The sequence below is a fragment of the Delphinapterus leucas genome, chromosome 4 (genome assembly GCF_059928025.1).
Source record: "Delphinapterus leucas isolate spDelLeu-1000000601 "Yukka" chromosome 4, BTC_Dleu_Yukka2, whole genome shotgun sequence".
Lineage (NCBI taxonomy): Eukaryota > Metazoa > Chordata > Mammalia > Artiodactyla > Monodontidae > Delphinapterus > Delphinapterus leucas.
The window spans coordinates 69,531,981-69,554,278 of record NC_143132.1 but is presented as its reverse complement, the minus strand read 5'-3'; the positions used below and the strand labels follow the sequence as shown (position 1 = coordinate 69,554,278).

General features: G+C 43.1%; 1 protein-coding gene across 1 annotated transcript; it reads left to right on the top strand.

Annotated features, from left to right (window-relative positions):
* The first annotated feature begins 5,071 nt into the window (after positions 1-5,071).
* ROPN1 (rhophilin associated tail protein 1) lies at positions 5,072-16,155 on the top strand. Its single transcript, XM_022574992.3, has 5 exons — positions 5,072-5,407; positions 8,804-8,921; positions 10,197-10,358; positions 14,818-14,993; positions 15,523-16,155. Exons 1-5 carry the CDS (start codon positions 5,292-5,294, stop codon positions 15,587-15,589), a joined length of 639 nt encoding a protein of 212 aa, XP_022430700.1. The 5' UTR covers positions 5,072-5,291; the 3' UTR covers positions 15,590-16,155.
* Positions 16,156-22,298: the final 6,143 nt, after the last annotated feature.

The window sequence follows — 22,298 nt, the reverse complement described above, 5'->3', positions numbered from 1 at the left end:
TAAGATTGTCCATTTTCTTAAGAATATTTTTAAATAAATCACAAAACCTTTGAAAAATTAAGTATTTGATAAGGGGAATTTTTAGAAATATTACCATTTAATTTAATAATTAAAATGCTAAATTTTCCACAAAATATAAATATTACTTATACTCAAGTATAGTTAAAATATTTTGAAAAATATTTTTATAAGAATATTAAAGGCCTACAGTCCCTTTACTGAACCAATTAAATTTTCCACTATTATTTGCTTTTAGAAGCAAACTTTTTTTTATTTCTATAAACAAATAATGTCATTATAAAATTCCATTCAGAATCAGATTTTGGATATTTTACATCAAAAGCCAAGGATAAATAAACCTATAAATCAAGCCACAATTTAAAAAAATAAACAAAATCAATTATGTTTTATCAGAGACAAATGATGATGATGAAAATATGCCTTCTTTTCGGGGAGAAAATAATTTAAAAAATAAGAGCAAATTAAATCAAAGGAAGAACTAAGTATTTGAAACACTTATGCACAAAAGATTTCACTGACAATAAATACATTGCAATTAAAACAATAATCAGACTTACAGAGATGGTTTTAACATGGTGGTTAAAGGGGGAAATTCTATATAAGCATCTCTGCTGGCAGGTGCTCTGCATAAAACCTTAAGTGCAAAAACAATAATTACTGAAATCTGGAAGTTTACTGACTGAGCAAAATATGTATCCAAATATAATTTCAACTGTTACAAATTTGTGAATGGTTGTAAATTTTGTTATCACTATGAAAAGTTTACAACCATGAGTCTCTCATGGCACACCTGTAACCCATTCTGCCATGACCACTTGTGGGAAGCTCAGCTTTAGAGATCTATATAGGCAGAATAGGATAAAATGGTAAAATGTGTACTACAAATAATATTTGATGATACTCAAGCTTTGTAGGAAGGCTTATGGCATAGTATGGACTCAAGATGAACCTTGGCCGGGCTGTGCAGGTTTTTAACAGATGGCAGGGAAGAGGGAGGGCACCTCAAGTAAGCCAGCCAGAATTAACAACATACTGAGGATAGGGTACTGCTAACAATGGATGAGAAAGTGTTAAGCTTTGAATATATAATTTCTTGGAAAGTGGCCAGAGTAGACTATGTGTTAGAAATTTGTGTTCGTAAATTCTAGTAAAAAATTATATTAAAAAAATTATAGTATAAAATTACATGTATAAATCATGGAGAACCTTGAAAGTCAGGATATGATTATCATTTTGTGAGCTGGGCTCTCTCACCTATTAACAGTAGAAGATAGATCCCGACACACCGGCCAGAATAGGCCAGAGAATGACCCGAGACAGGGTTGCCCGTAAGGAGGCGAGGGGCCGAACCAGACTAAAAGAAGTGGAAAAAGAGAGGAAGGGATGAGTTTGGAGACACATTTCCAAGGAAACATCAATGGGGTTCAGTGACAGAGTCAACAGATTAAAGAGAATAGAGGCCAAATGACTGAGGAAATGGTGGTATCGTGTTCTGAAACAAATCTGGAGAGAGGACTTAGTTGGGAGATGGAGAATGAGTTTTAGTGGAGATGTCCTGGAAGCAGTAAGGAGTGTGAAATGTAGCACAGGTCAGAGGTCCGGGACGGACCAACAAGTGTCATCAATACCGTTTCGTGGTAGACGTGAGCTCTCGAAGAATGGCAGAATGCTAGAGACTGAGCTTTGGGAAGATTACTAAGTCTTGCTTAGCAGGAGGAAGGGGGAAGGGTTATGGAGACAGGAGGGGTGCTGAGGAAAATATAAAAACAAGAATAGTGTATGCCATCAAAAAAAGAGAAAGCCTCAAGAAAGGAATGACAGTCATGTTTAACTGGCCATCTCCAGCCTCAGACTATGTATGTTCAAATCCTGCCTGTTACTTATTAGTTACGTGTCATTTCAAAGGTTTTATCGTCTTTCTTAGTTTCATCGTCATCTGTAAAATGGTGATAATACACCTACCTCATATGGATATGTTGTGGATTAAGTGAAACAAAATGTATACGGAATACTTAGCACAGGATTATCTCATCTGGCACAGATAAGAAGTTAATAGATGTAATTGATGACTTTAAGGGACCGATGGAATGGTGAGAGCAGAAGAAGTTGCACGAGATTAAACAAGGATTGAGCATTGAAAAAAAAGACTAGGTATGAAAAACTTACTAGACAGTCTTTGCCCCAAAATGAAGAGGGATCACAGAACAGCTGCTAGAAGAGGCAGTAAGGTGAAGTAAAGGCTTTCTTATATTTGCTCTACACCAACAAAGGGTTATCATTAGTATTGTCATGGAGGCCTATTTAACTAGAGTTGGACCATCCTGCTATTGACATGAGGCCACTGAGCCTTCAGAATAGAAATCAAACAATGGCACAACAACTTAAAAGGTCCTGTCAAAATATATGCAGACAGTAAAATGATGCAGGCACTGTGGAAGACAGTACAGTGGTTCCTCAAAAAATTAAAATTAGAATTACTATCTGATCCAGCAATCCCACTTCTGAGTATATACTCAAAAGAATTGAAAGCAGGGACTGGAGCAGGTACTGTTCATGGCAGCATTATTCACAATAGCCAAAAGGTGGAAACAACTCATCAACAATTCATCAAAAGATGAATGTATAAACAAAATGTGGTCTATACAAACAATAGAATACTATTCAGCCTTAAAAAGGAAAGAAATTCTGACACATGCTACAACATGGATGAACCTTAAAGACATTACACCAAGTGAAATAAGCCAGACACGAAAGGGTGAATATTGTCTGTTTCCACTTATATGAGGTCCCTAGAGTAGGCAGATTCATAGAGACAGAAGGTAGAATGGTGGTTGCCAGGCAGTGGGGAGGGGAATGGGAGTTATTGTTTAATGGGTACAGTTTCAGTTTGGGAAGATGAAAAAATTGTGAAGGTGGGTGGTGGTGACGGTTGCACAACAACGAATGTATCTAATGCCACTGAACTGTACACTTAGAAATGGTTAAAGTGGTCAATTTTATGTTATGTATATTTTACCACATATATATATATCCGACAATATGAGCAAAATAAGTCACTGTCCTTTGCTAGGTAGAATGAAAAGTTATCAGAAACAATCAACTTGTAGCAGTAACTCTTTTTAAATTATGAAATATTTCATACATACGAATAAAATGCATAATGTAAATTTAGGCAGAAAGAATAATGAAACAAACACGTAGGCAGCTACCATCCAGCTTGAAACAGAACATTACTAATAGTGTTGGAACTCCTGTTGTGTCTCCCTGATGATATCCCTCTCCCTCCCCTACCGAGGATAATGCCATTCTGAATTTGTGTTTATCATCCCTTGCTCTTTCTTATATTTCTTTATAATTAAACTTCTTATAATACTGTTCTTATTATATTTGTGACCCTAAACAACATACGGCTTTTTCCACCCAGCATCGTGAGATTCACCCTTGGTGATGTCTGTAGCACACTCATTGAGAACTGTGCTATCTTCCCAATGAATTGAAGCTTTTATATTATGTAGTGACCTCTTTATTCCTAACAATGCAATTTGCCTTAAAGTCTCTTTTGTCTGGTATTAACACACCTACATCAACTTTCTTTTGGTTATTATTTGCCTATTTATCCACATATCCTTTTACCTTCAGTCTTTCTGGTCCTTGTGTCTTTTCAGATGTGCCTACAGCTGGATATTTTAAAAATCCAGTCTGATAATTTCTGTATTTTAACTGGCACATTTAAGACCTTTCCTTTTTATTGTGATTACTGATATATATGGGTTCTCCTCTATCATGTTGTTTAGCCACCTTTCCTATGCTTCCCCCAGCCCCTCCTTTCTTGCCTTCTTTTGGATCAATTTGTTTTGTGTTGTTAGTGCTTTTAATTCCTCTTCTCCTTTCTACCGATTTGGTGGTTATATTACTTTTATAGTAATTATCCTTGAAATTTTGCCATGTGTACTTCACTTTTTACAAAGTTTAAAATTAATATCTTCATACTCTCTTCCTCTAAATAAAAGAACATAAAGTAAAAGATAATGGAGTACCACCAACCTGAGGCCACTTTGGTTTATTGTCTTGGGATTTCCCAACCAGGCTGGTGGTATAAATTTAAAACTTAGACCTAGATTGTGGCTACAAATTCGTGGAAGACTATTTCTCCCCCAAAAAGTAGCAGCAAGAGAGAAATATTTCTGTGCCCCTTCTCCCCTGCCATTAGGCAGATATTTTCAGTCCCACCCTTTCACACTGAAAAGTGTGTGAGCCTTGGAGGGTTTCAGATTTGGGGGGATGAGAGAGTCTCCCGTTCAGCTATTTACTTCTTCAGTCCTTGCCTGGCCATTTGTCTCAAAGCTTCAAGTCCCTGGTGTCTACATTTGCCCCCAGGTCAGCCCTAATTTCTTCATTTGCTTTCCACACTGGTTTCTGCTTCGCTCACTTATCTAGCACATGAGGATTTCCCTCCCTTTCTTGCAAGCTCAGCAAGGCAATTTGAAAGGTACATTTGCTCGGATTTGTCTCGTATCCAGGTGTTTTGAAGAGACAGGGCTTTTCAGAACATCTAGTCTCTCTCTACTAAAAGCAAAGACTTTTCACCTGCTGCTTATTTGTGTATAGTGTTGCATACCATCTATGGATTTTCATGTTTTGTTTCAATTTGTCCTCGAACTTTTTGAGTGAAATATGCAAGTTTCTCTTTAACAATTAAAGTGGATGAGTACCTGCAAATGTACAGAGAGATGTTCATCAAATGGCTGTTTAATGATTATTTTTATTTGGAAATACGTAACCCAACGTCAAGTAATAGAGGATTCACAGAGTAAATTTTGCTACGATGCTTATTGGGCCAACAGGAGTTGTATGATATGGAAGATGGTCATGATAAGATGTTGAGTAAATAAGCTGTTTTGTATGTCCCCATTTTTATATATACAAATATATATTTACACTGAAAAAATTCTGGAAGGAGACAGCCAGTATTTGGGGATATCGTCAGGGATATTTTTGCTTACCTCTTGTTAATATCTACTTTTTAATGAACAAATAGTATTCTGTGTTTTTTATGTAAACGAAGGAATTACAACAACAAAAAGCAGGGATTAGTGAAACACTTTGTAACCTTGGAGATCTGTCTTGTGGGGTAGTGAACTCCCCAATACTGAGAGTGTCTAACAGAGCCTGGATGACCTCCTGTCCAAGATTCCTGTCATTTTATGATTCAAAGATTCTCATTTTGTTTATTCCTCCCCCCCCAACCCCGACAATAGGTCAACCAATCAATGCCTCAGACACATAAGCAAATATGCATCCCCCCGGAGCTGCCGGAATTGCTGAAGCAATTTACCAAAGCCGCCATTCGGACCCAGCCGCAAGATCTCATCCAGTGGGCCGCCGAGTACGTACTCCTTTCTCACCTTCAGCCCGTGGTTCCCGTTAGAGGTGGTGGTAGGGGGTGGAGGAGGGAAGGTCTTGGAAAACTGAGGAGGTTGTCACGGCTGCAGCCTGGGAGTCGGGACTGATCGGCATAATCTTTGGGATGTTCAGTTCTTGCATTGCTTTGGCGCTTTAAAATCCACATGTAAATACAGCAAACCGAGCGAGGATGGAGACCCTCCCCCAAGGGAACGAGACTGAGCAATAGGACGCCAGGGCTATAGGCAAAGTGTCCTAGGGCAATGAGCAAGAGTTAGATTACCACATCACATCACACACGCACACTCCACCCTGTCCCTGCACTCCACCTCCACCCCTCCCCCACCCCCGTCCCAGTGGAAAGAAGGGTTCAGAATCCCGCGGAGCTTAGCCTGCCTTTCCCTGGTGTAAACCAGGGCCTCATCCTCAGGTTTAACCACTAGATGGTAGCAGTGCACCTGTGGGGGAGCGATGTGATGAGCCCAGGTGGAGGATTGTGTGGGATCAGTCCAAGTGGCTTCGCTCCTGAGTTTACTCCTTCAATGGGACACCTTCCTCTACTGCTGTTAAAACTCATTCTTGCGCCCCAGCCAGAAACTTTGTATCTTGTCTTTGGGGAAATTGTTATTTTCTTGACTGTCTTTGAACTAATACGTTCCTTCAGCATAAGGATGTCCACACAGTACACGTTGCATTCTGGAGAAGCGAGGCAAGCGTGATGGGAACAGGCGGAGCACCGGCTCGGCTGCAAACAGCGTGCCTCCACCACAGGTGTCCTCCTTCAGGAGACACCTCCAGAGGCTGCTCAATGGAAGGAGCTTACACAATACCTGCTGGCTGAGGCTGAAAGAGCTTCACACACAAAGCCTCCCAGCTACCAAATGGCTTCTTAGACAAAAAGTGCCTGCTTGAACTGGGGAACTGAGGCTTGGGGCAGGAGTCAGGAGCTGACCAGACCTCCCGGCGACCATTTTCAGGCGATTTTTACTGCTTGGGGATGACCTCCTTAGTAGGGCTTCAGTGGGAGAGGGGGATGAGGAGTGAGAGGCTGCAGAGTGGAGCTGGTGGGTTGGGGGAGGGGAGAATGTCCGCAGCATGAGGTTGACGAGGTGCAGTGGGCAGGTGGTGAGAAGAAGGTGCGGACACCTTTGAGAAGGCTCACGACGCAATCTAAGAGGGGCCTCATACAGTCTCCGGCTCCTGGGCTGGGCTAGGACGAAGCTTTTACAAATGGAAGGAAAATAAGCCTGTGGTGTTCATAAAAACAGACACAAATAGGGTTGCTTTGCCTAGTAATGAACTCTGTTTAGTTTTCTAGTCTAAATTTTATATATTACCTCTAAGATTGCACTTTAGCATCAGAAGGCTAATTTCTTTTGGCACACTCAGACAGACTTTGTTCTATACTATACAATAGTTTAAAACCCCATTTTATTGTTCTTGCACTGCTTTTATAGCAAGAAAAATGACATTTCTTGGTATTGTCCCTGACATTTACGGGAGAAAACATTCCACTGTTGTAGCCTGCTTGCTCCCCCATATTGTATCATGTGCTATAAATGTCTTAGATATCTGTGAAGAATCAGTTTGTAGTTTAACTACAATGAAAAAGGAGAACATGATCTAAGAACACTCTCCATGTATTCAGACACGGAAAGCACTTGTCAGACAGTTTAATGTAACTTACAAACCTGCAGCATTTTAGAGGTAAAACTCCACAAAGTATTTCCAGGATGAAATGTCTACTTAATTCACCACAAGCAAAAGTTTCCCTGCATATGTGTTGTCCGTGAAGAAACCATCTACCAGACATCAGCAGGACATAAACTAATTTGTCTTGTGGTGGGTAAGTGTGACCACACAAATTTGAAGAACCATGGAACTGCTCACTGCAGAAGAAGCTAAATAACCCATAGAGGATGAAATCCATGACTACAGCCTCATTTCCACGTTCTCTAACCAACTCTGCTACAAGGTCCAAAGACATCGCTGCTGAGCCACACCCACCCGACCACTGACCTGTCTGCGGAGACTGCTCATGCACATTGGTAGAGGTCACCTGAAAGTATTTCTTCTGCTCCCCCTGCTGGTGACCTCCAACGGGTGCCTGGAAGGTGTCTTGGTACTGGAAGCCGTTGCTCTGCATTGTGCAGTGGCTTAGAGACAAAGAGTGGTTTGCCCCATCATTGTATGGCTTTTATAAAATTCCCTCTGTGTTCTTTTTATATTACCTGGATCTGGAGAAATTAATAAAATAAAATTAATAAGAGAGGGGACAGAGGCTGTGATCCAGGGGTAGTCAATAACAAGGCTTCTGATGAAGACAGGCCCTTCCATATGGCACCGGTGCCCCAAGTATCAACTGCTCGTGTCCAATCTCTGCTGCAGGCAGCCTCTTCCCATCATAGATCAATCCCCAAACAGGGCTCAGTGTTTGTCCACACTGCACCAAAACAAAGTCCATTCCACAAGGCACTGATGGGCAGGCAGATGTTACTGACATTTCTGAAGGAAGATAGAGGAGGATTTTACAGCACACACCCCACGTGAGTTCACCTCAAACCCTTTTTGCGCTTGTCTTCTCACCTGAGCCTCCATTAGTGCCCTGCCAAACTTCTGTCCCCTCCCCGATGGAGCCCCAAGCCTCACTTCCTCCAGCTGGAAACCCTTCCAGGCTCACCCCTCAGAGCACCCCATCTCCTCCCCTTTCTTATGGAAGTCATTTTAATCTTCCTCCAACTTCTCTTTCCAAGATTACATACCCCTACTACTACCTAAGACCAACTTTAAGTATGTAGATAGCCATCGTACCAAGCATAAAGACTTTTATATTTGAAAGAAAAATCTCCTCCAAGTACTAGGATTCTTCCTTCATAAAAAAGAGCGGGGGATTTAAAATAACAATTTTCTCTCTCCTTTAATATACATACACATAAAATAGACATGCATATGTCCATATACAGTACTTATATCAATATATTATCTGTCTCAATATATATGCCTATATGTGTGTATGTATGTGTGCGCACGTGCACACATGTATATAAAACACTTAGGAGGGAATGACTGAAAAAAATACCCAGACCTAATAGGCTTCAGGGAATTCCATACCAAACACTTGGTACTCCTCATCCTTAGAGAAGAACAAATCTTTTTATTCCCTAAGCCATCTCTATACCTCAAGTGTAAAGTAACACATTCAGGCTTTTCCTGTACATAAATGAACTAAAAACAGTGTCTGGCATATAGAAGCCACTTAATAAATGTTCTTTCCTCCATCCCTTCCCTCAAAGAAAAGGGAGAGGGGATTCCCAAAGCATCCAGAGGCCACTGAGGTAGAGGCTGCTCCCCCTAGCCCCCCAAATTTTTTTTCTTGTAGTTATTTTGGGGCCATGTCCCGTGGAGAGGTTCCTCCAGTGAGAGAGTGGTCTGAGCGAGTGACTTTGTCTAACTGGGCTGAGCTTACACCGGACCTGCTAAAGATCCTGCATTCTCGGGTAAGGGCCAAACGGCAGCACGGAGGGGGGATGTAGGGACGATGTCAAGGTTGGGTGCGTACAGACAAAAGTCACCTGGCCACTCACCATTGTCTTAAAATTCACTAAACCATGCACTGAGAGTAAATCTTCCTGTGGGGAAATAGGAATCATGGTGAAATAGGCTGTAAGCTGAGTTGTCAGTTGGGTCATCCCATGTCGTCCTGAAGCTGGCAGAATGTCCAGGGGCTCAATGCAATGTGAATTCCTTCTCTCCAGAAAGTGCAGGTCCACATGCCTTGCCAGTGTCTCCCTTACTGATCAAGCCCAGATACGATGCCAATCACAGTTGGGGAGGGCCATATTATAGTTCCCCAGTTACCCCAGGTGCAGACATAGCCTAGCTTTTAGGCTCTCTCCACAGCCATATCGTCCTGGGAGCTGTCCTGTGAATGGATGAGGAGGGTCTGTCTTGAGAAAGCTTGCAGTTTGGCCAACTCCCAAGAAAAATGGCTTAGCACTACTATACCTCACTTTAGGATCCAGGACCAAGAGGTTTGGGGTGATTCAGGACTGACTTAGCCAACTGCCTTGGTCCCAGAGGCTTAGCATTTCACTGGAATCGGAGGACCAGGGAAGGTGTAGTAGCACTTCACTGAGGCATCTGCACCATTATTGCATTGTTGGCCGACAACTGGCCATTTGCGCCCTTCCCTCTTGACCACCAAGCACCTTGTGCGGTAGACACGGCAGAGATCCGAGGTACCTGGGACCAAGCAACATTAGGCATCCAGACCACAGACCCCATGTTATTCCCAGGAAAGCGTGAGCGATGCATTCAGGGTCTAGTGCAAAGAACTCAGCGGAGTCTAGAAGCAAGAGATTTAACATCTAGTTCTAGTTTCACCACTAATTAATGGTCTCAGACAAGTTCTCTGCCCCTTGGTTTCATTTTCGGGCTGCTTTATCTGCCTTACAGGGACAACCTAGGGATGAAACAGCAGATAATAAAAGCACTAGAAAAAAAATTAAAGTGTAATATACATGTATGTTTTCCCCATAACTCTAATACCTGAAGTTTGAATGATTATGTCTCAGCACGTTCTTCACTAGGCTGAATATTTCTCTACCCTTACAAAGAGAACTGCCAAACAGAGTCTCTGTTGACCCCTGACACCTTCCCCCACCCCTTGCTGTGTGCTAGGAGAACCGGGGCCTTGCCCCGGGTAGGTTTCTCAGGGCCTTCTCTTGTCCTGTCCCTCATTCCCTGTCTTGTGTCTGTCCCCGGCCCCGCAGGTTGCTGGCAGACTGATCGTCCATGCAGATGAGCTGGCCCAGATGTGGAAGGTGCTGAATCTCCCACCCGACCTGTTTAACAGTGTGATGAATGTGGGCCGCTTCATGAAGGAGATTGAGTGGCTGAAGTTTCTCGCCCTTTCTTGCAGCTCTCTTGGAGTTGTAAGTTAGCTTTAATGGTTTTTGTTCCTTAAGGGAAAATCTCTAGGGACCTGGCGGAGGCGGGGAGGGCTGGTAAGAACACACAGTCAACTCTCCAGGGTTCATGAGGAGCATGCCCCTTCTTGTCTACTCCTTCTCCTCTCTGAATTAAGGTCATTTCTCTGCTCATCAGCCAGAAGCAGGGATTAGGAGGAGAGAGGGGAAAGCTGTCATCAGGCTCTGGGGAGAGGTTGACTAAAATGCAGGTTTGGGATTATTTATGAATTTCAGTCACTGCACTTAGGTTTATTTCCATTACCACTCCACTCCCTCCATTCATATTCCTAAAGGTAACCAAGAGCCAGCTGTAGAAGATGGGCTTATACTTGGGTTTCAGACACCTAGAAGATATACCAATAGAGATTTTTAAAAAGAGGTGCAGCCTTATCAAAAACTACTATTTGATAAGCATAATTGGATAGAAAAATCAGAGAGAAGAGAGCAGGAAAGGAGAGATGAGGCTATTTCCAGACTCAGAGTCCTGACATCCCCAGGGATGCAGGATGCTCATACAAATTCATGCCTTTTCCAAATTTGACTTGATTGACAACGGCAAAAGCCGTTTTCCTGTTTTAAAGAAACCAGTTCATATACATACTTAAAAGCTTTAGGTATCATCTTATATGTGGACTCACTCTTGTTAAACACTATTATAATAACTTAAATGAAAATGAGTCAGAAAAATGATTTTTTTAATCCCTGAAATACATACAAGTTTAAAACTTAATGAGAAAATTATTGCCTCTGCCAAAACTAAATGGTACGAAAAAGGTAGTTTGAGTCATTCAGTATATTTAAATACAATCTTGTTCTTTCTTCTCGAATATCCTGGGTATGCACATTAGACACTTTTGTTAGTGAGAAAAGTTACCAGAAATACCGTATTCCAACTTTTCCTGTGGATGCTGCTGAGCTTTCAGCATAATTATCTCTTTAGACAGGAGAGGCCATTTGTGGGTTATTTTTTTCCTTCTCCGCTGCCCTTTCTAGCACCCTTATGCAATGAATAAACTACCGTCAGCAGCAGAGGCAGATAAGTGGCCAGTCAGCACTGCCACACTTCTGTGGAATTAGCCCCAGGGATTGGGGAAAATCACAGGGGAGAAATAAAAAATGGGCACGTTTTATGAAATTCTCACGGGGTCACAAGTTCACTCACACCATATTCAGAGACATCCAAGGAGGGGGGAAGTGTACCAATACTTTCTCTGTCGTTAATCCTGCTCTTCCCCATCTATCCTACCCGTGAAGGGTGGAGTAAGAAAATAAGTAGATTCAGCCCAACCCAGGACTTTTCATCTGCTGCAATAACTGAAAACAGCTTCAAGGTGAATTGCTCAGTCTCTCAGATGTTTCCTCACTGCTCCTCTCTTCAAAGTGGCAGTTGTTCAAGGAACTTGGTGATGCTGGGATCACAGAGCAGCCAAGAGGAGAGTTCCCACATCGCTTGGTCCTCTCTGGCATCTCTTTTTTTTTTTTTTTTTTTTTTGCGGTACGCGGGCCTCTCACCGTTGTGGCCTCTCCCGTTGCGGAGCACAGGCTCCGGACGCGCAGGCTCAGCGGCCATGGCTCACGGGCCCAGCCGCTCCGCAGCATATGGGATCTTCCCAGACCCGAGCACGAACCCGTGTCCCCTGCATCGGCAGGCAGACTCTCAACCACTGAGCCACCAGGGAAGCCCACTCTCTGCCATCCCTTGTCTCCCTGGAAATACTCATCTGTGTGGTCACTAGCTGTGCAGCTGAAGTCTTTGGTCTCTCTCACAGAACGACGGTCCCCCAGCCAGCTCACCTCTGTTCCCCCTGGTACTCAGGGCCTCTTTAAGTCTCTTCTGGGTTGCCCTCAACTGCTCCCTGCCTTTGATGCTCTGTGTCACAGCCGCTCAGCACCTTGGAGGTGTCTGAGCCCTCTCCTTGTCCACATACCTCGCAGTAACCAAGAGTGACTTCGGAAAATCAGATTCCAACCCTCCCTCTGCAGCTGTAAGGTTTACTTTGATATGGCTGCCACCCAAACTGGGCAGAGGAAACCATGAGGTGAATTCTTTCTACCTCCCTGCTAAAATGGGGAGGTTGGCCTAGATGTTCCGTGAGGTCCTTTGATCTCCAACATCCTGTGGTTCAATTCCACCTTCTCTGCTTCCACAGAGGCACCATCAGGCCTGGCTCTGGATGACAGTGGAGCCCGCCAATTCTGAGAGGCACTCAGGTGTCTGACTTTGCTCCCCATCATCCCTATGTCAAAGAACACCTAGAGGTTAGGGCTTCCCTGGTGGCGTAGTGGTTGAGAGTCCGCCTGCCGATGCAGGGGACACGGGTTTGTGCCCCGGTCCGGGAAGATCCCACATGCTGCGGAGCGGCTGGGCCCGTGAGCCATGGCCGCTGAGCCTGCGCGTCCAGAGCCTGTGCTCCGCAACGGGAGAGGCCACAGCAGTGAGAGGCCCGCGTACCGCAAAAAAAAAAAAAAAAAAAAAAAGAACACCTAGAGGTGAAGTCAGCATGAAACTCTAGTCTGTAAATAAAGGGTGCCCTATGGATCCAGGGCCCATCCCATTTTGCCCACTTGGTTCGTGTTGGACTATTGCTGGGAACTTAAATGTAAGGGTGGTCAGGATGTCACCATCTGGAGGAGGGTGGCACTCTTGCTAATTGCTACATTCTCGGAGGCAAGCCCAGAAATGCCCTCCTTTCTTTGCCAGCTCACCAGCCAGCCATGATCTCTGGGCCATGTGGAAAATCCAGCCCCCTCCATATAGAAGAATCTAATGGCAGGAATTTTAGGAAGCAGGTGCATTTACTTCCCAAATCTGCATGTGATTCACAATGCTACAGTATGCAGACCTGTGTTCCTCTTCGCCTTCACCACTCGTTCCTCTAGAATACCTACCAATCATATACAAGAAGAGATCGTGTAATCGTGTTCACTGGAAGGAAGGGCATGTTTTGTTAGCAAATAATTCACTTTCTGAGCCTTTCGCCTCTGAGTTTGAAAATGAGGCTTGTAAGATGCTTACAGGCTATCTCTATGGAGTGGATCCCCATCTGACCAAAAATTCTTGTGCAATAGAATGCAGATCTCTGTCTACTTTCAAGTTATTTAAGTTTACCAAAAAGCTCCAGTCTAGAGAGTTCTTATCCATTCATCTGTTTATTAAATATTTGAAAATCATATAAGGGCAATAGAATTTGAGTTATCTGAATAATCAATAAAAGATGTTCAGGGTAGAAAGCGCCTTTATTAGTGTGCTAAGGCTGCCGTAACAAAGTACCACAGACTGGGTGGCTTAAACAACAGCAATTTGTTTTCTCACTGTTTTGGAGGCTGGAAGTCTGAGATCAAGATGTCTCATTGGTTTGTAAATGGCTGTCGTCTCCCTCTTTCTTCACGTGGTTGTCCCTCTCTGCATGCATGTGTCTGGTCGGTCTCCCTCCCCCATTCTCTCTCTCTGCATCCTAATCTCTTCTTATAAGGACACCAGACCTATTGGATTAGAACCCACTATGATGACTTCATTTTAACTTAATTAGCTCTTTAAAGGCCCTATCTCCAAATACAGTCACATTCTGAGGTTCTAGGGGTTAGGGCTTCGACAGATGAATTTTGCGTGGACATAACTCAGCCCATAACAGCACCCCAATTTGGATGAGGCTGTAGGAAGAGGACTACAGAACAAAGGCAATAGGGGAGTAGGCTTTTTTTAGAAGCAGAGAGGATGAGCTATAGATGGAAATTGGGAAGTTCAGTGCACACATGCTCACAAAACTACCCAAGATCACTGTCATGCTGACCGCAAGTCATGCACGTGGCCTCCCATCCTCTCTGACAACCTCTTACTAGCCTCCTGTGTGCCCACCCTCCCACCCTCCTTTGTGGAAGGGCCTGGCACACTGCCTCACACAGTGCTTCACGATGACCTCCAGGAGAGAACTCCCAAGGGCAGGAGAGAGGAAATGAAAGCAGTCTCCTCCCCTGCTGTGGCATTGCTCCAAGTGTCTCACTGGAGCATACAAGCTAGGCTAATCATTTCAGCCCCTTAGAGAGAAGACTGCAGGGCAGTAAGAAGAAATCATTCTAATTTTGTAGATTACAAAAGCAAATTCCCCTCCTTTAGTGAGATTATTCTAATTAAAGTAATAAATGTCTTAAAGCATTCAACAGCTTATAAACTTAATTCCTTGAAAGTATCCCTCCAACCAAGAAAGGAAAGGAAAAAGAAAGGCACCCAGTAGATACTCAATATTTTGGGATTGAGTTAAATGACATTTGGGTGTAAAAAATTCAAGCTTTCCAGAATATTACGTCATCCCCACTTTATTTTACGAGAGCAAGGTGTTTGTTTTCTTTGTCGTTATCTAAACTGATCCTAGGAATTTAGTTTGGGATAGTGACCTTCTCCTCATTTAACCTCACGGCTTTACAGACCATTGCCAGAACCCTCAAGATAGTGTGCGAAGTGCTATCACCTGACCACGATGGTGGCCCTCCCCGGATCCCTTTCAGCACCTTCCAGTTTCTCTACACATATATCGCCGAAGTGGATGGGGAGATCTCTGCATCACACGTCAGTCGAATGCTCAACTACATTGAACGGGAAGTGTAAGTAAACATTTACCAATTGGAGGGGAAAGAGTGTGCGGAAAACAAATATAGCAGGCCAAGATATAGTGAGGTTACTGTGTTATACTGCTCTGGGAACAGAGGCATATTGTGAAGAACAATAAATAGGGATCAGAAAGAGAAGGAGAAACAGAAGAGAAAGAATGGTATAGAACAGTGATTCTTAGAGTGCTACCCAGACCAGCAGCAGCAGTACCTGGGAACGTGTTAGAAATGGGATTTCTCAGGCTGCACCCTGAGTCCATCAAATCAGAAACTCTGGGGGCGGGGCCCGGTGGCTGTGTCTCAGCAAGCACAGTAGGTAACTCTGCCTCCCTTTCAGGTTTGACCAGTGGGGTAGGAGGGGAGGAGGAGGAAAAGGCAGTCCAGAGTTCGGAGAAATAGAGGGTGATGAGGGCAGGAGCCACAGCAGAATTAATTTGGAGGGAGAGAGTTATTTATATATTGTCTTTCTTAAGATTAATTGTTAAATGAGCTAACCCCCAAATATCTATTTTTTCCCAAACAGTATTGGTCCTGATGGTTTAATCAAGGTGAGTGACTTTACTCAAAACCCCAGTGTTCGGCTGGAATAAAAGCACAGTTTTGTCAATTTTAAAGGAAGATACAGAGACGATTGTGCTTCAGAACGACTGAACCGCACACACCATCCAATGTCAATTTTCCTGTGACACTGGTGCACACTAATAAACGATTAGGCAAACATATGAAATCAGAAATGTGTGGAATTGTGATGTAAACTTGTTGGACCCAAACACGTCCATTAACAGAACATTAGTTTTCTTCCCACATGGATACTGAGTAAAGTGGCTGATGATGCACTGATAGAAAATGCATCTCAGGTGAAAGCCAGGCTGTCAGATTTTCAAAGGTAGAATGTTATCCAGACACAGTTTTGATGTTTTATAATTGTTAGGCATAATTTACATGAGTAGCTTTTACATGGTCAATCCATGTTTTTACCCATTTATTTCTTCATTTGTTGCTTTGATGGTCATTCATTCATTCATTCACTCACTCATCAATATTAATTGAGGTTAGCTGTATGCCAGGGATAGGATTGCCAGATAAAATACAGAACACCCAGTTAAATTTGAATTTTGGATAAAGAATAATTTTTTAGGAATTTCTGTTTTATTCTTTTGCTACACCCAGCAACCCTAGCCAGGAACTATGCCGGCTTCTGGGCCTATACAAATGAATCATATGTGAATTCTGCCTTCTAGGAGCTCACAGTCTAACGTGAAGATAAGACACGAACTTAAATCACTTTAACGTAAGTGGCCCTGAGAGATACTAAAAAAGCATTTCAGAGATGATTATTGAAGTGTCCACATTAAGGTGTCCGACACCGTATCCAGATGTAATGAGACCCTCTCAGGAAAATCCCCTGCATGAGCTTAAGACCTTCTGACAAGGTCACCAGAAGATTTTTCTTTCTCCCAGGAAGCAATGAGAACCACAGGCTGTGTGGTTATTGTTCTTAAGGCCAGGTGTGCCCAGGTTGCCCGGCCCCTCCTATCTGTAGTATTATCCCCTCTTCAGAGTTGTTTTTTGTATAAAAATCATGTTTAGGTTGCTTTTTTCATATATATGCATCTCTCTACTGAACTGGGGACATTTTTGTCTATTAGTGTCTAACTAAGTAAAAGAAGATTGTGATGGGATATCACCACAGGCCCTTGATTTTGACCTAGAGTGAAACCGTAAAAGGGGCTGAAAGGAAGTCTACCCCCACAGTCATCTGTCTGTACGTGCAGGGGGCGGGGAACAACTACTCCTCCCCGCGGTTTGCCGTCAGCCAAAGCGGCCCATCAGTTGCATCCACTCTGGGACCTTTGGCTGTTTGAAAGGCTGAAGCACTGCAGGTGAAACCCTGAGCTGTAATTAACCAGGTTTAGAGAATGAGTAAAATACTTTAACCTGCCTCAGTCTCTCTGTTTCTCTCTCACTGCAGTCAAAGAATTTAAATATGATCTGGCCTGGGAGTGAGGAGTGAATGGGAGCAGAGGGAACTGCCCCAATGTGAAAGGCCCTAAGGCAACAAGTTCATAAAATAATAAAAGTTAAAAGATCCTTTGTACCTTTGAGAAAAACAGCTTGAAATTAGAAACCAAACCTCAGTAGCCCTGAGCATAATCCCTGAAGAGTGAAGCTAATGAAACCCCAGCTATCAGAGTGAATCCTGAACACAGGTATGAAATCATTGATGATACTATAGCCATCGGTTGAGACTAAGCGCGATTGGCAATACCAGTGGGGCACTGCCCATTGCTTGTCTTCAAAGCCACCACTTGGTGTCTGCCATTTTCCTCCTCTCCTGCTCTGGCTCACTGTGGCGATGCTTCCTATAAGCCACTGATATTGCTAAGCCACAGATGCTCATCAGGTCCCAGCACGTCTCCCAAATCAGCCTGCTTCAGCAGTCACCCCAAGGGTGTAAAACCTTTCCCTCTACCTGCGCTATGCTGTGTTAACAATACTAAGAATACTGTGGTAATGATACTAGCCAACATTTATTAAGCACTTACTATGTGCAAGTCACTGTGGACAACACTTTACATACATTCTCAAATTTTTCTTTATGACCTGACCTTACGAAGTCAGTACGATTATCCCCATTATATAGATGAAAAAACAGTCTTAGAGAAATTAAGCTATTCATTGTCGCTGGTAAGAAGGAATTTGAATCCAGGTCTGTCTGATTCCAAACTTGCGCTGCCCTGTATGCACACTGCCTATGTTAGTATGGAGGTTCCCCCCCCAGAAACAGCCTCTGAGACAGGGATTTAAGTGCGTGCAGTTTATTTGGGAGGTAATCCCAGGAACAGTGGAAAGGGAGTAGGGAAAGTAAGGTGGTGAATGGAAGAAAGCAAATAGAGGTGTGTTATCAAGCCAGTTATCCCTGGAGCCCAATCCTGCTGGAGGACTCTGGGAGACAGTGCAGAACACACCTCAGAGCTACCCCAACCTGAGGGGTGAGGAAGTTCTCCATCACTGGCTAAGGGCTGCTTCCTCACCCTGTTCCCATCTGTCATTGACCGAGGGCTTCTTCCAGGGCCATTAACTTGCTGGCATTAACAGCCTGCCCAGCTCATGGCCTGAGCTTGCTCTTTTTGCTCCAGAAAAAAAGCTCTTAGGTAGGAAGTCACATTTGTACACAATAAGCAACCTTTTTAAAAAAATTATTTATTTATTCATTTATTTAATTTTTGGCTGCATTGGGTCTTCACTGCTGCGTGTGGGCTTTCTCTAGTTGCAGCGAGCGGGGGGCTACTCTTTGTTGTGGGGCACAGGCTTCTCATTGTGATGGCTTCTCTTGTTGCAGAGCACAGGCTCTAGGCGTGCGGGCTTCAGTAGTTGTGGCTCGCGGGCTCTAGAGCCCAGGCTCAGTAGTTGTGGCGCACGGGCTTAGTTGCTCCGCGGCATGTGGGATCTTCCCAGACCAGGGCTTGAACCCGTGTCCCCTGCATTGGCAGGTGGATTCTTAACCACTGCGCCACCAGGGAAGCCCCAATAAGCAACCTTTGAAAGCATGTGGATGGGTGCCAGCAATCTCTGCACAATGCCTTACAGAGATTTTAATAATTTTTAGCATTTTAATCACTACTGTTTCTCTCTTTCGGTAAGGGACAAGTCCATAGGGGCTGCAGGGCAATAAGTGACTGACACTGTGCTGCAGTAAAATCACACTTGACCTTCAAACCTGACACATTGTCCCAAACCAGCTACTTTGTGTAACTTCCCTAGATGAGATCATTCCGAAGGGGCTCTCTTGATCCTTGCTGCGTCAGACCCATCCCACTGGCCTTCCTATCATGACCAGAAATACCCGAATCCTAGGATGACCTCAGTTAAGCTGTCAAACTGAGACCCCTGTAACATATGGTTTGTATTTCTCCTTTAAAAAGAACAACACTCAGGAAGCAATAAAACCAAGATTTTTTTTAAGAAAAAGAAGTGGGCTCTTTCTTTCCTAAATTAAGCTATTTTGATTAAAGTGAAGACTGCAGATACTTTTAAAGCTTCTGTTGGAAGTGCAAAGATTATGGCTCAATTCCATTTTCTCCGTGCTCCATGCCCTCTCTCTCCTTGATGCTATTCAATCTGGCACCTCCTTCTCCCTTGTTAACCAACAGCTTCCAAGATCACCAGGGCCCTGTAGCAGAAGGCGCTGGACACTCAAGTGTGGAAAGCTGGTTTTGAATTATGTAAGAATAGGATGCTTAACCTGAAATTCTTGGAGAGGCTCCTGAATGCCTCTGATAAAATTGTATACATCAATATGTTTCATAAATGTGCACATTAGCATTTTTCTGAGGAAAAACTATACAGCTTTTAGCAAATTCTCAAAATTGAATAGGATTTCAAAAGATTAAGAACCCTTGTGTTAGAATTAATTCCAGATGTCACCAGATGGCTTGAGGAAAAGCAGTAGGGCAGTCTCAGATCTTTCCAAGCAGAACTGAGCTCGTGTTCCTAACATTTAATTTATTATTCAGTCCACAGCTTTTGTGAATCTTGTCTCCTAGCTACAGATCTTAACTGTGTTTTTAGTTTGGATTTTTATATACTTTGCAACTTTGGTGTTTTCCTATAAACTGGAACATGGTTAAACATGAACAAAGGTTTTCACACTTTAGAGGCGAGCTGATTGGATAAAGCCACTGGTCCAACGTACTAAATTACAAAATACTGCCTAGACCAAGCTGAGTTGTTAACCATGACACAAAACTTCGCTATCAGGGGTTCCCTGGTGGCGCAGTGGTTGAGAGTCCGCCCGCCGATGCAGGGGACACGGGTTCGTGCCCCGGTCCGGGAAGATCCCACATGCCGCAGAGCGGCTGGGCCCGTGAGCCATGGCCGCTGAGCCTGCGCGTCTGGAGCCTGTGCTCCGCAATGGGAGAGGCCACAACAGTGAGAGGCCTGCGTACCGCAAAAAAAAAAACAACAAAACTTCGCTATCAGGCTCAAAGGGCTGAGTCCTGAATAATCCTGAGTCTTGGAGCATTCAAGTGGCTGGCAGCCCCAGTGCAAGAAAACAGCCCAAGCGCTGGTTGGTTCATTTATTTACTCAACAATTTAAAAATTCCTACTCTGTGCGAGGCATTGTGTTACGTATTAGGGATGCTACACTGAATAAGTTTCCTGCTTTCATAGATATTAAATTCTACTTGGGAAGACAGACATTAAATAACTAATCACATAAGTGAAAAGTGATGCTGTAACAGCACAGTATAGGGGCACACGAACTAGGTTGTGGGAGTGGGGTGGAAGGAAAGGCTTTCTTGAGAAAGTAACCAGAGAGCAAACTCAGAAGCCTATGGCTTCAGTTACCACAGATGACTTGAGAAATGTGTTTCTGTAGCCCATATCTCTCCATCAAGCTCCAGACTCAAAGGACCAGTAGCCTACTTGTATGACTCCAAGGCACTTCTAATCTACATGCCCCAAAATGAGAGTTCCTAGTTTGTAATCTTTTTCATAATAAAATGTTGGGGGGAAATGAGTTCATAAACTTCCCTCCTAAATATCGTCTCTCCCACTACCCATCCAGATGCAAAACCTAGAAACCAAGGCCAATGTAAATACCTCCCCTTTGCCTTACTTCCCAAATTTATCACTAAGTCCTGTTCATTTTACCTCCTATGCTTCTCTCACATCTGTTCTCTCACATCTTCCCACACACCACCCTCCATTCTAGCTACTAACGTATTTCCTCTGGACAATATGGTGGCTTTCTATGAGTCTGATCGTGGTAGGAAACAGAAAACACTCTCAGCTAGACTTCTAATGACAGAGCTGTGGATGAGGAAACCAACAAGGAGTGTTCAGACACCCAGAGAGTAGCAAAACATTATCACCCTGAAGGGACAAGGGGAGCAAATGTTTTATTGGAGCCTGGAGAGAACTGGAGCCCAGTGGCTTCTCTGAGTTGTAGTCTCAGAGAGCCAAGGCATCAGCCAGAATGGTGCTAAGAGGGGAGGAATTCTCCAATATCTCTCCTCTTTCCCTCCTATCTTCTGCCAGGTGACTCCTATTGACTAAACAAAACCTAAAGCTGAAACGCAATTCTGAGTGATGCCATCCTTGCACACAGCTTGTGGGAGGGCAAAAATCTCCCTGTCCTCCAAATACTGCATATCTGTGCTCTGATCATTGATTGATGTTTCTGATCACAGAGGTGCAGACAAAGAGGTGGGTGGCCACTGTTGTTGCACATCCCTCCATTGTTGTAAGCCCCTCCCCCTCTGGTTGAAGTGACTCATGGGATTTAACGGGCTGGCACCCTTTCTTCCTCCTTTCATTGTTCTCTTTTTCCTCTTTTGAGAGTCAGACATTAAAGACTGGGATATTCAAAAGCAACTATTGTTGCTACACAGGGAAAATTAGAATGTGACCATGCATGCCCAGGGAAAATCTTAAAGATTCAACACACACACAAAAACGTTAGAACTAATAAATGAATTCAACAAAGTAGCAGGATACAAAGTCAACACACAAAAATTAGTAACATTCCTGTACAACTAACAATGAACAATCTGAAAAGAAAATTAAGACATTTCCATGTATGTACAATATGGAAATTTCCACTATGTATAATATTATACATATTATAATTCCATGTATAATAGCCTTAAAAAGAATTAAATACTTAGGAATTAACTTAACCAAGGAAGCGAAAGACTTGTACAATGAAAACTTCAAAACAATGATGAAAGAAATTGACATAAATAAATGCAGCACATCCCATGTTCATGGATTGAAAAATATTTTAAGATGTCACTATTACCCAAAGTAATTCACAATTCCAATCCCTATCATAACCCCAGTGCCAGAGATGGAAAAACTCATCCTGAAATTCATATGGAATCTCAAGGTACCCTGAATAGCCAAAACAATCTTGAAAGAGAAGAGCAAAGCTGGAGGAGTTACATTTCCTGATTTCAAACTTACCACAAGGCTACCATAATAAAAACAGTTTGGTACTGGTATAAAGGCAGATAAATAAACCAATGGAATAGATAGAGAGCCCAGAAATAAACCCTTACATACATGGCCAAATAATTTTTGAAGGGTGCCAGGACCATTCAATGGGGAAAGGACAGTCTTTTCAACAAATGATGCTGGGAAAACTGGATATCCACATGCAAAAGAATGAAGTTGGACCCTTACCTAACATCATATATGAGAATTAACTAAAAATGGATCAAAGATCTAAATGTAAGACTTAGAAGTATAGAAATCTTAGAAGAAAACATAGGGCAAATCTTCATGACATTA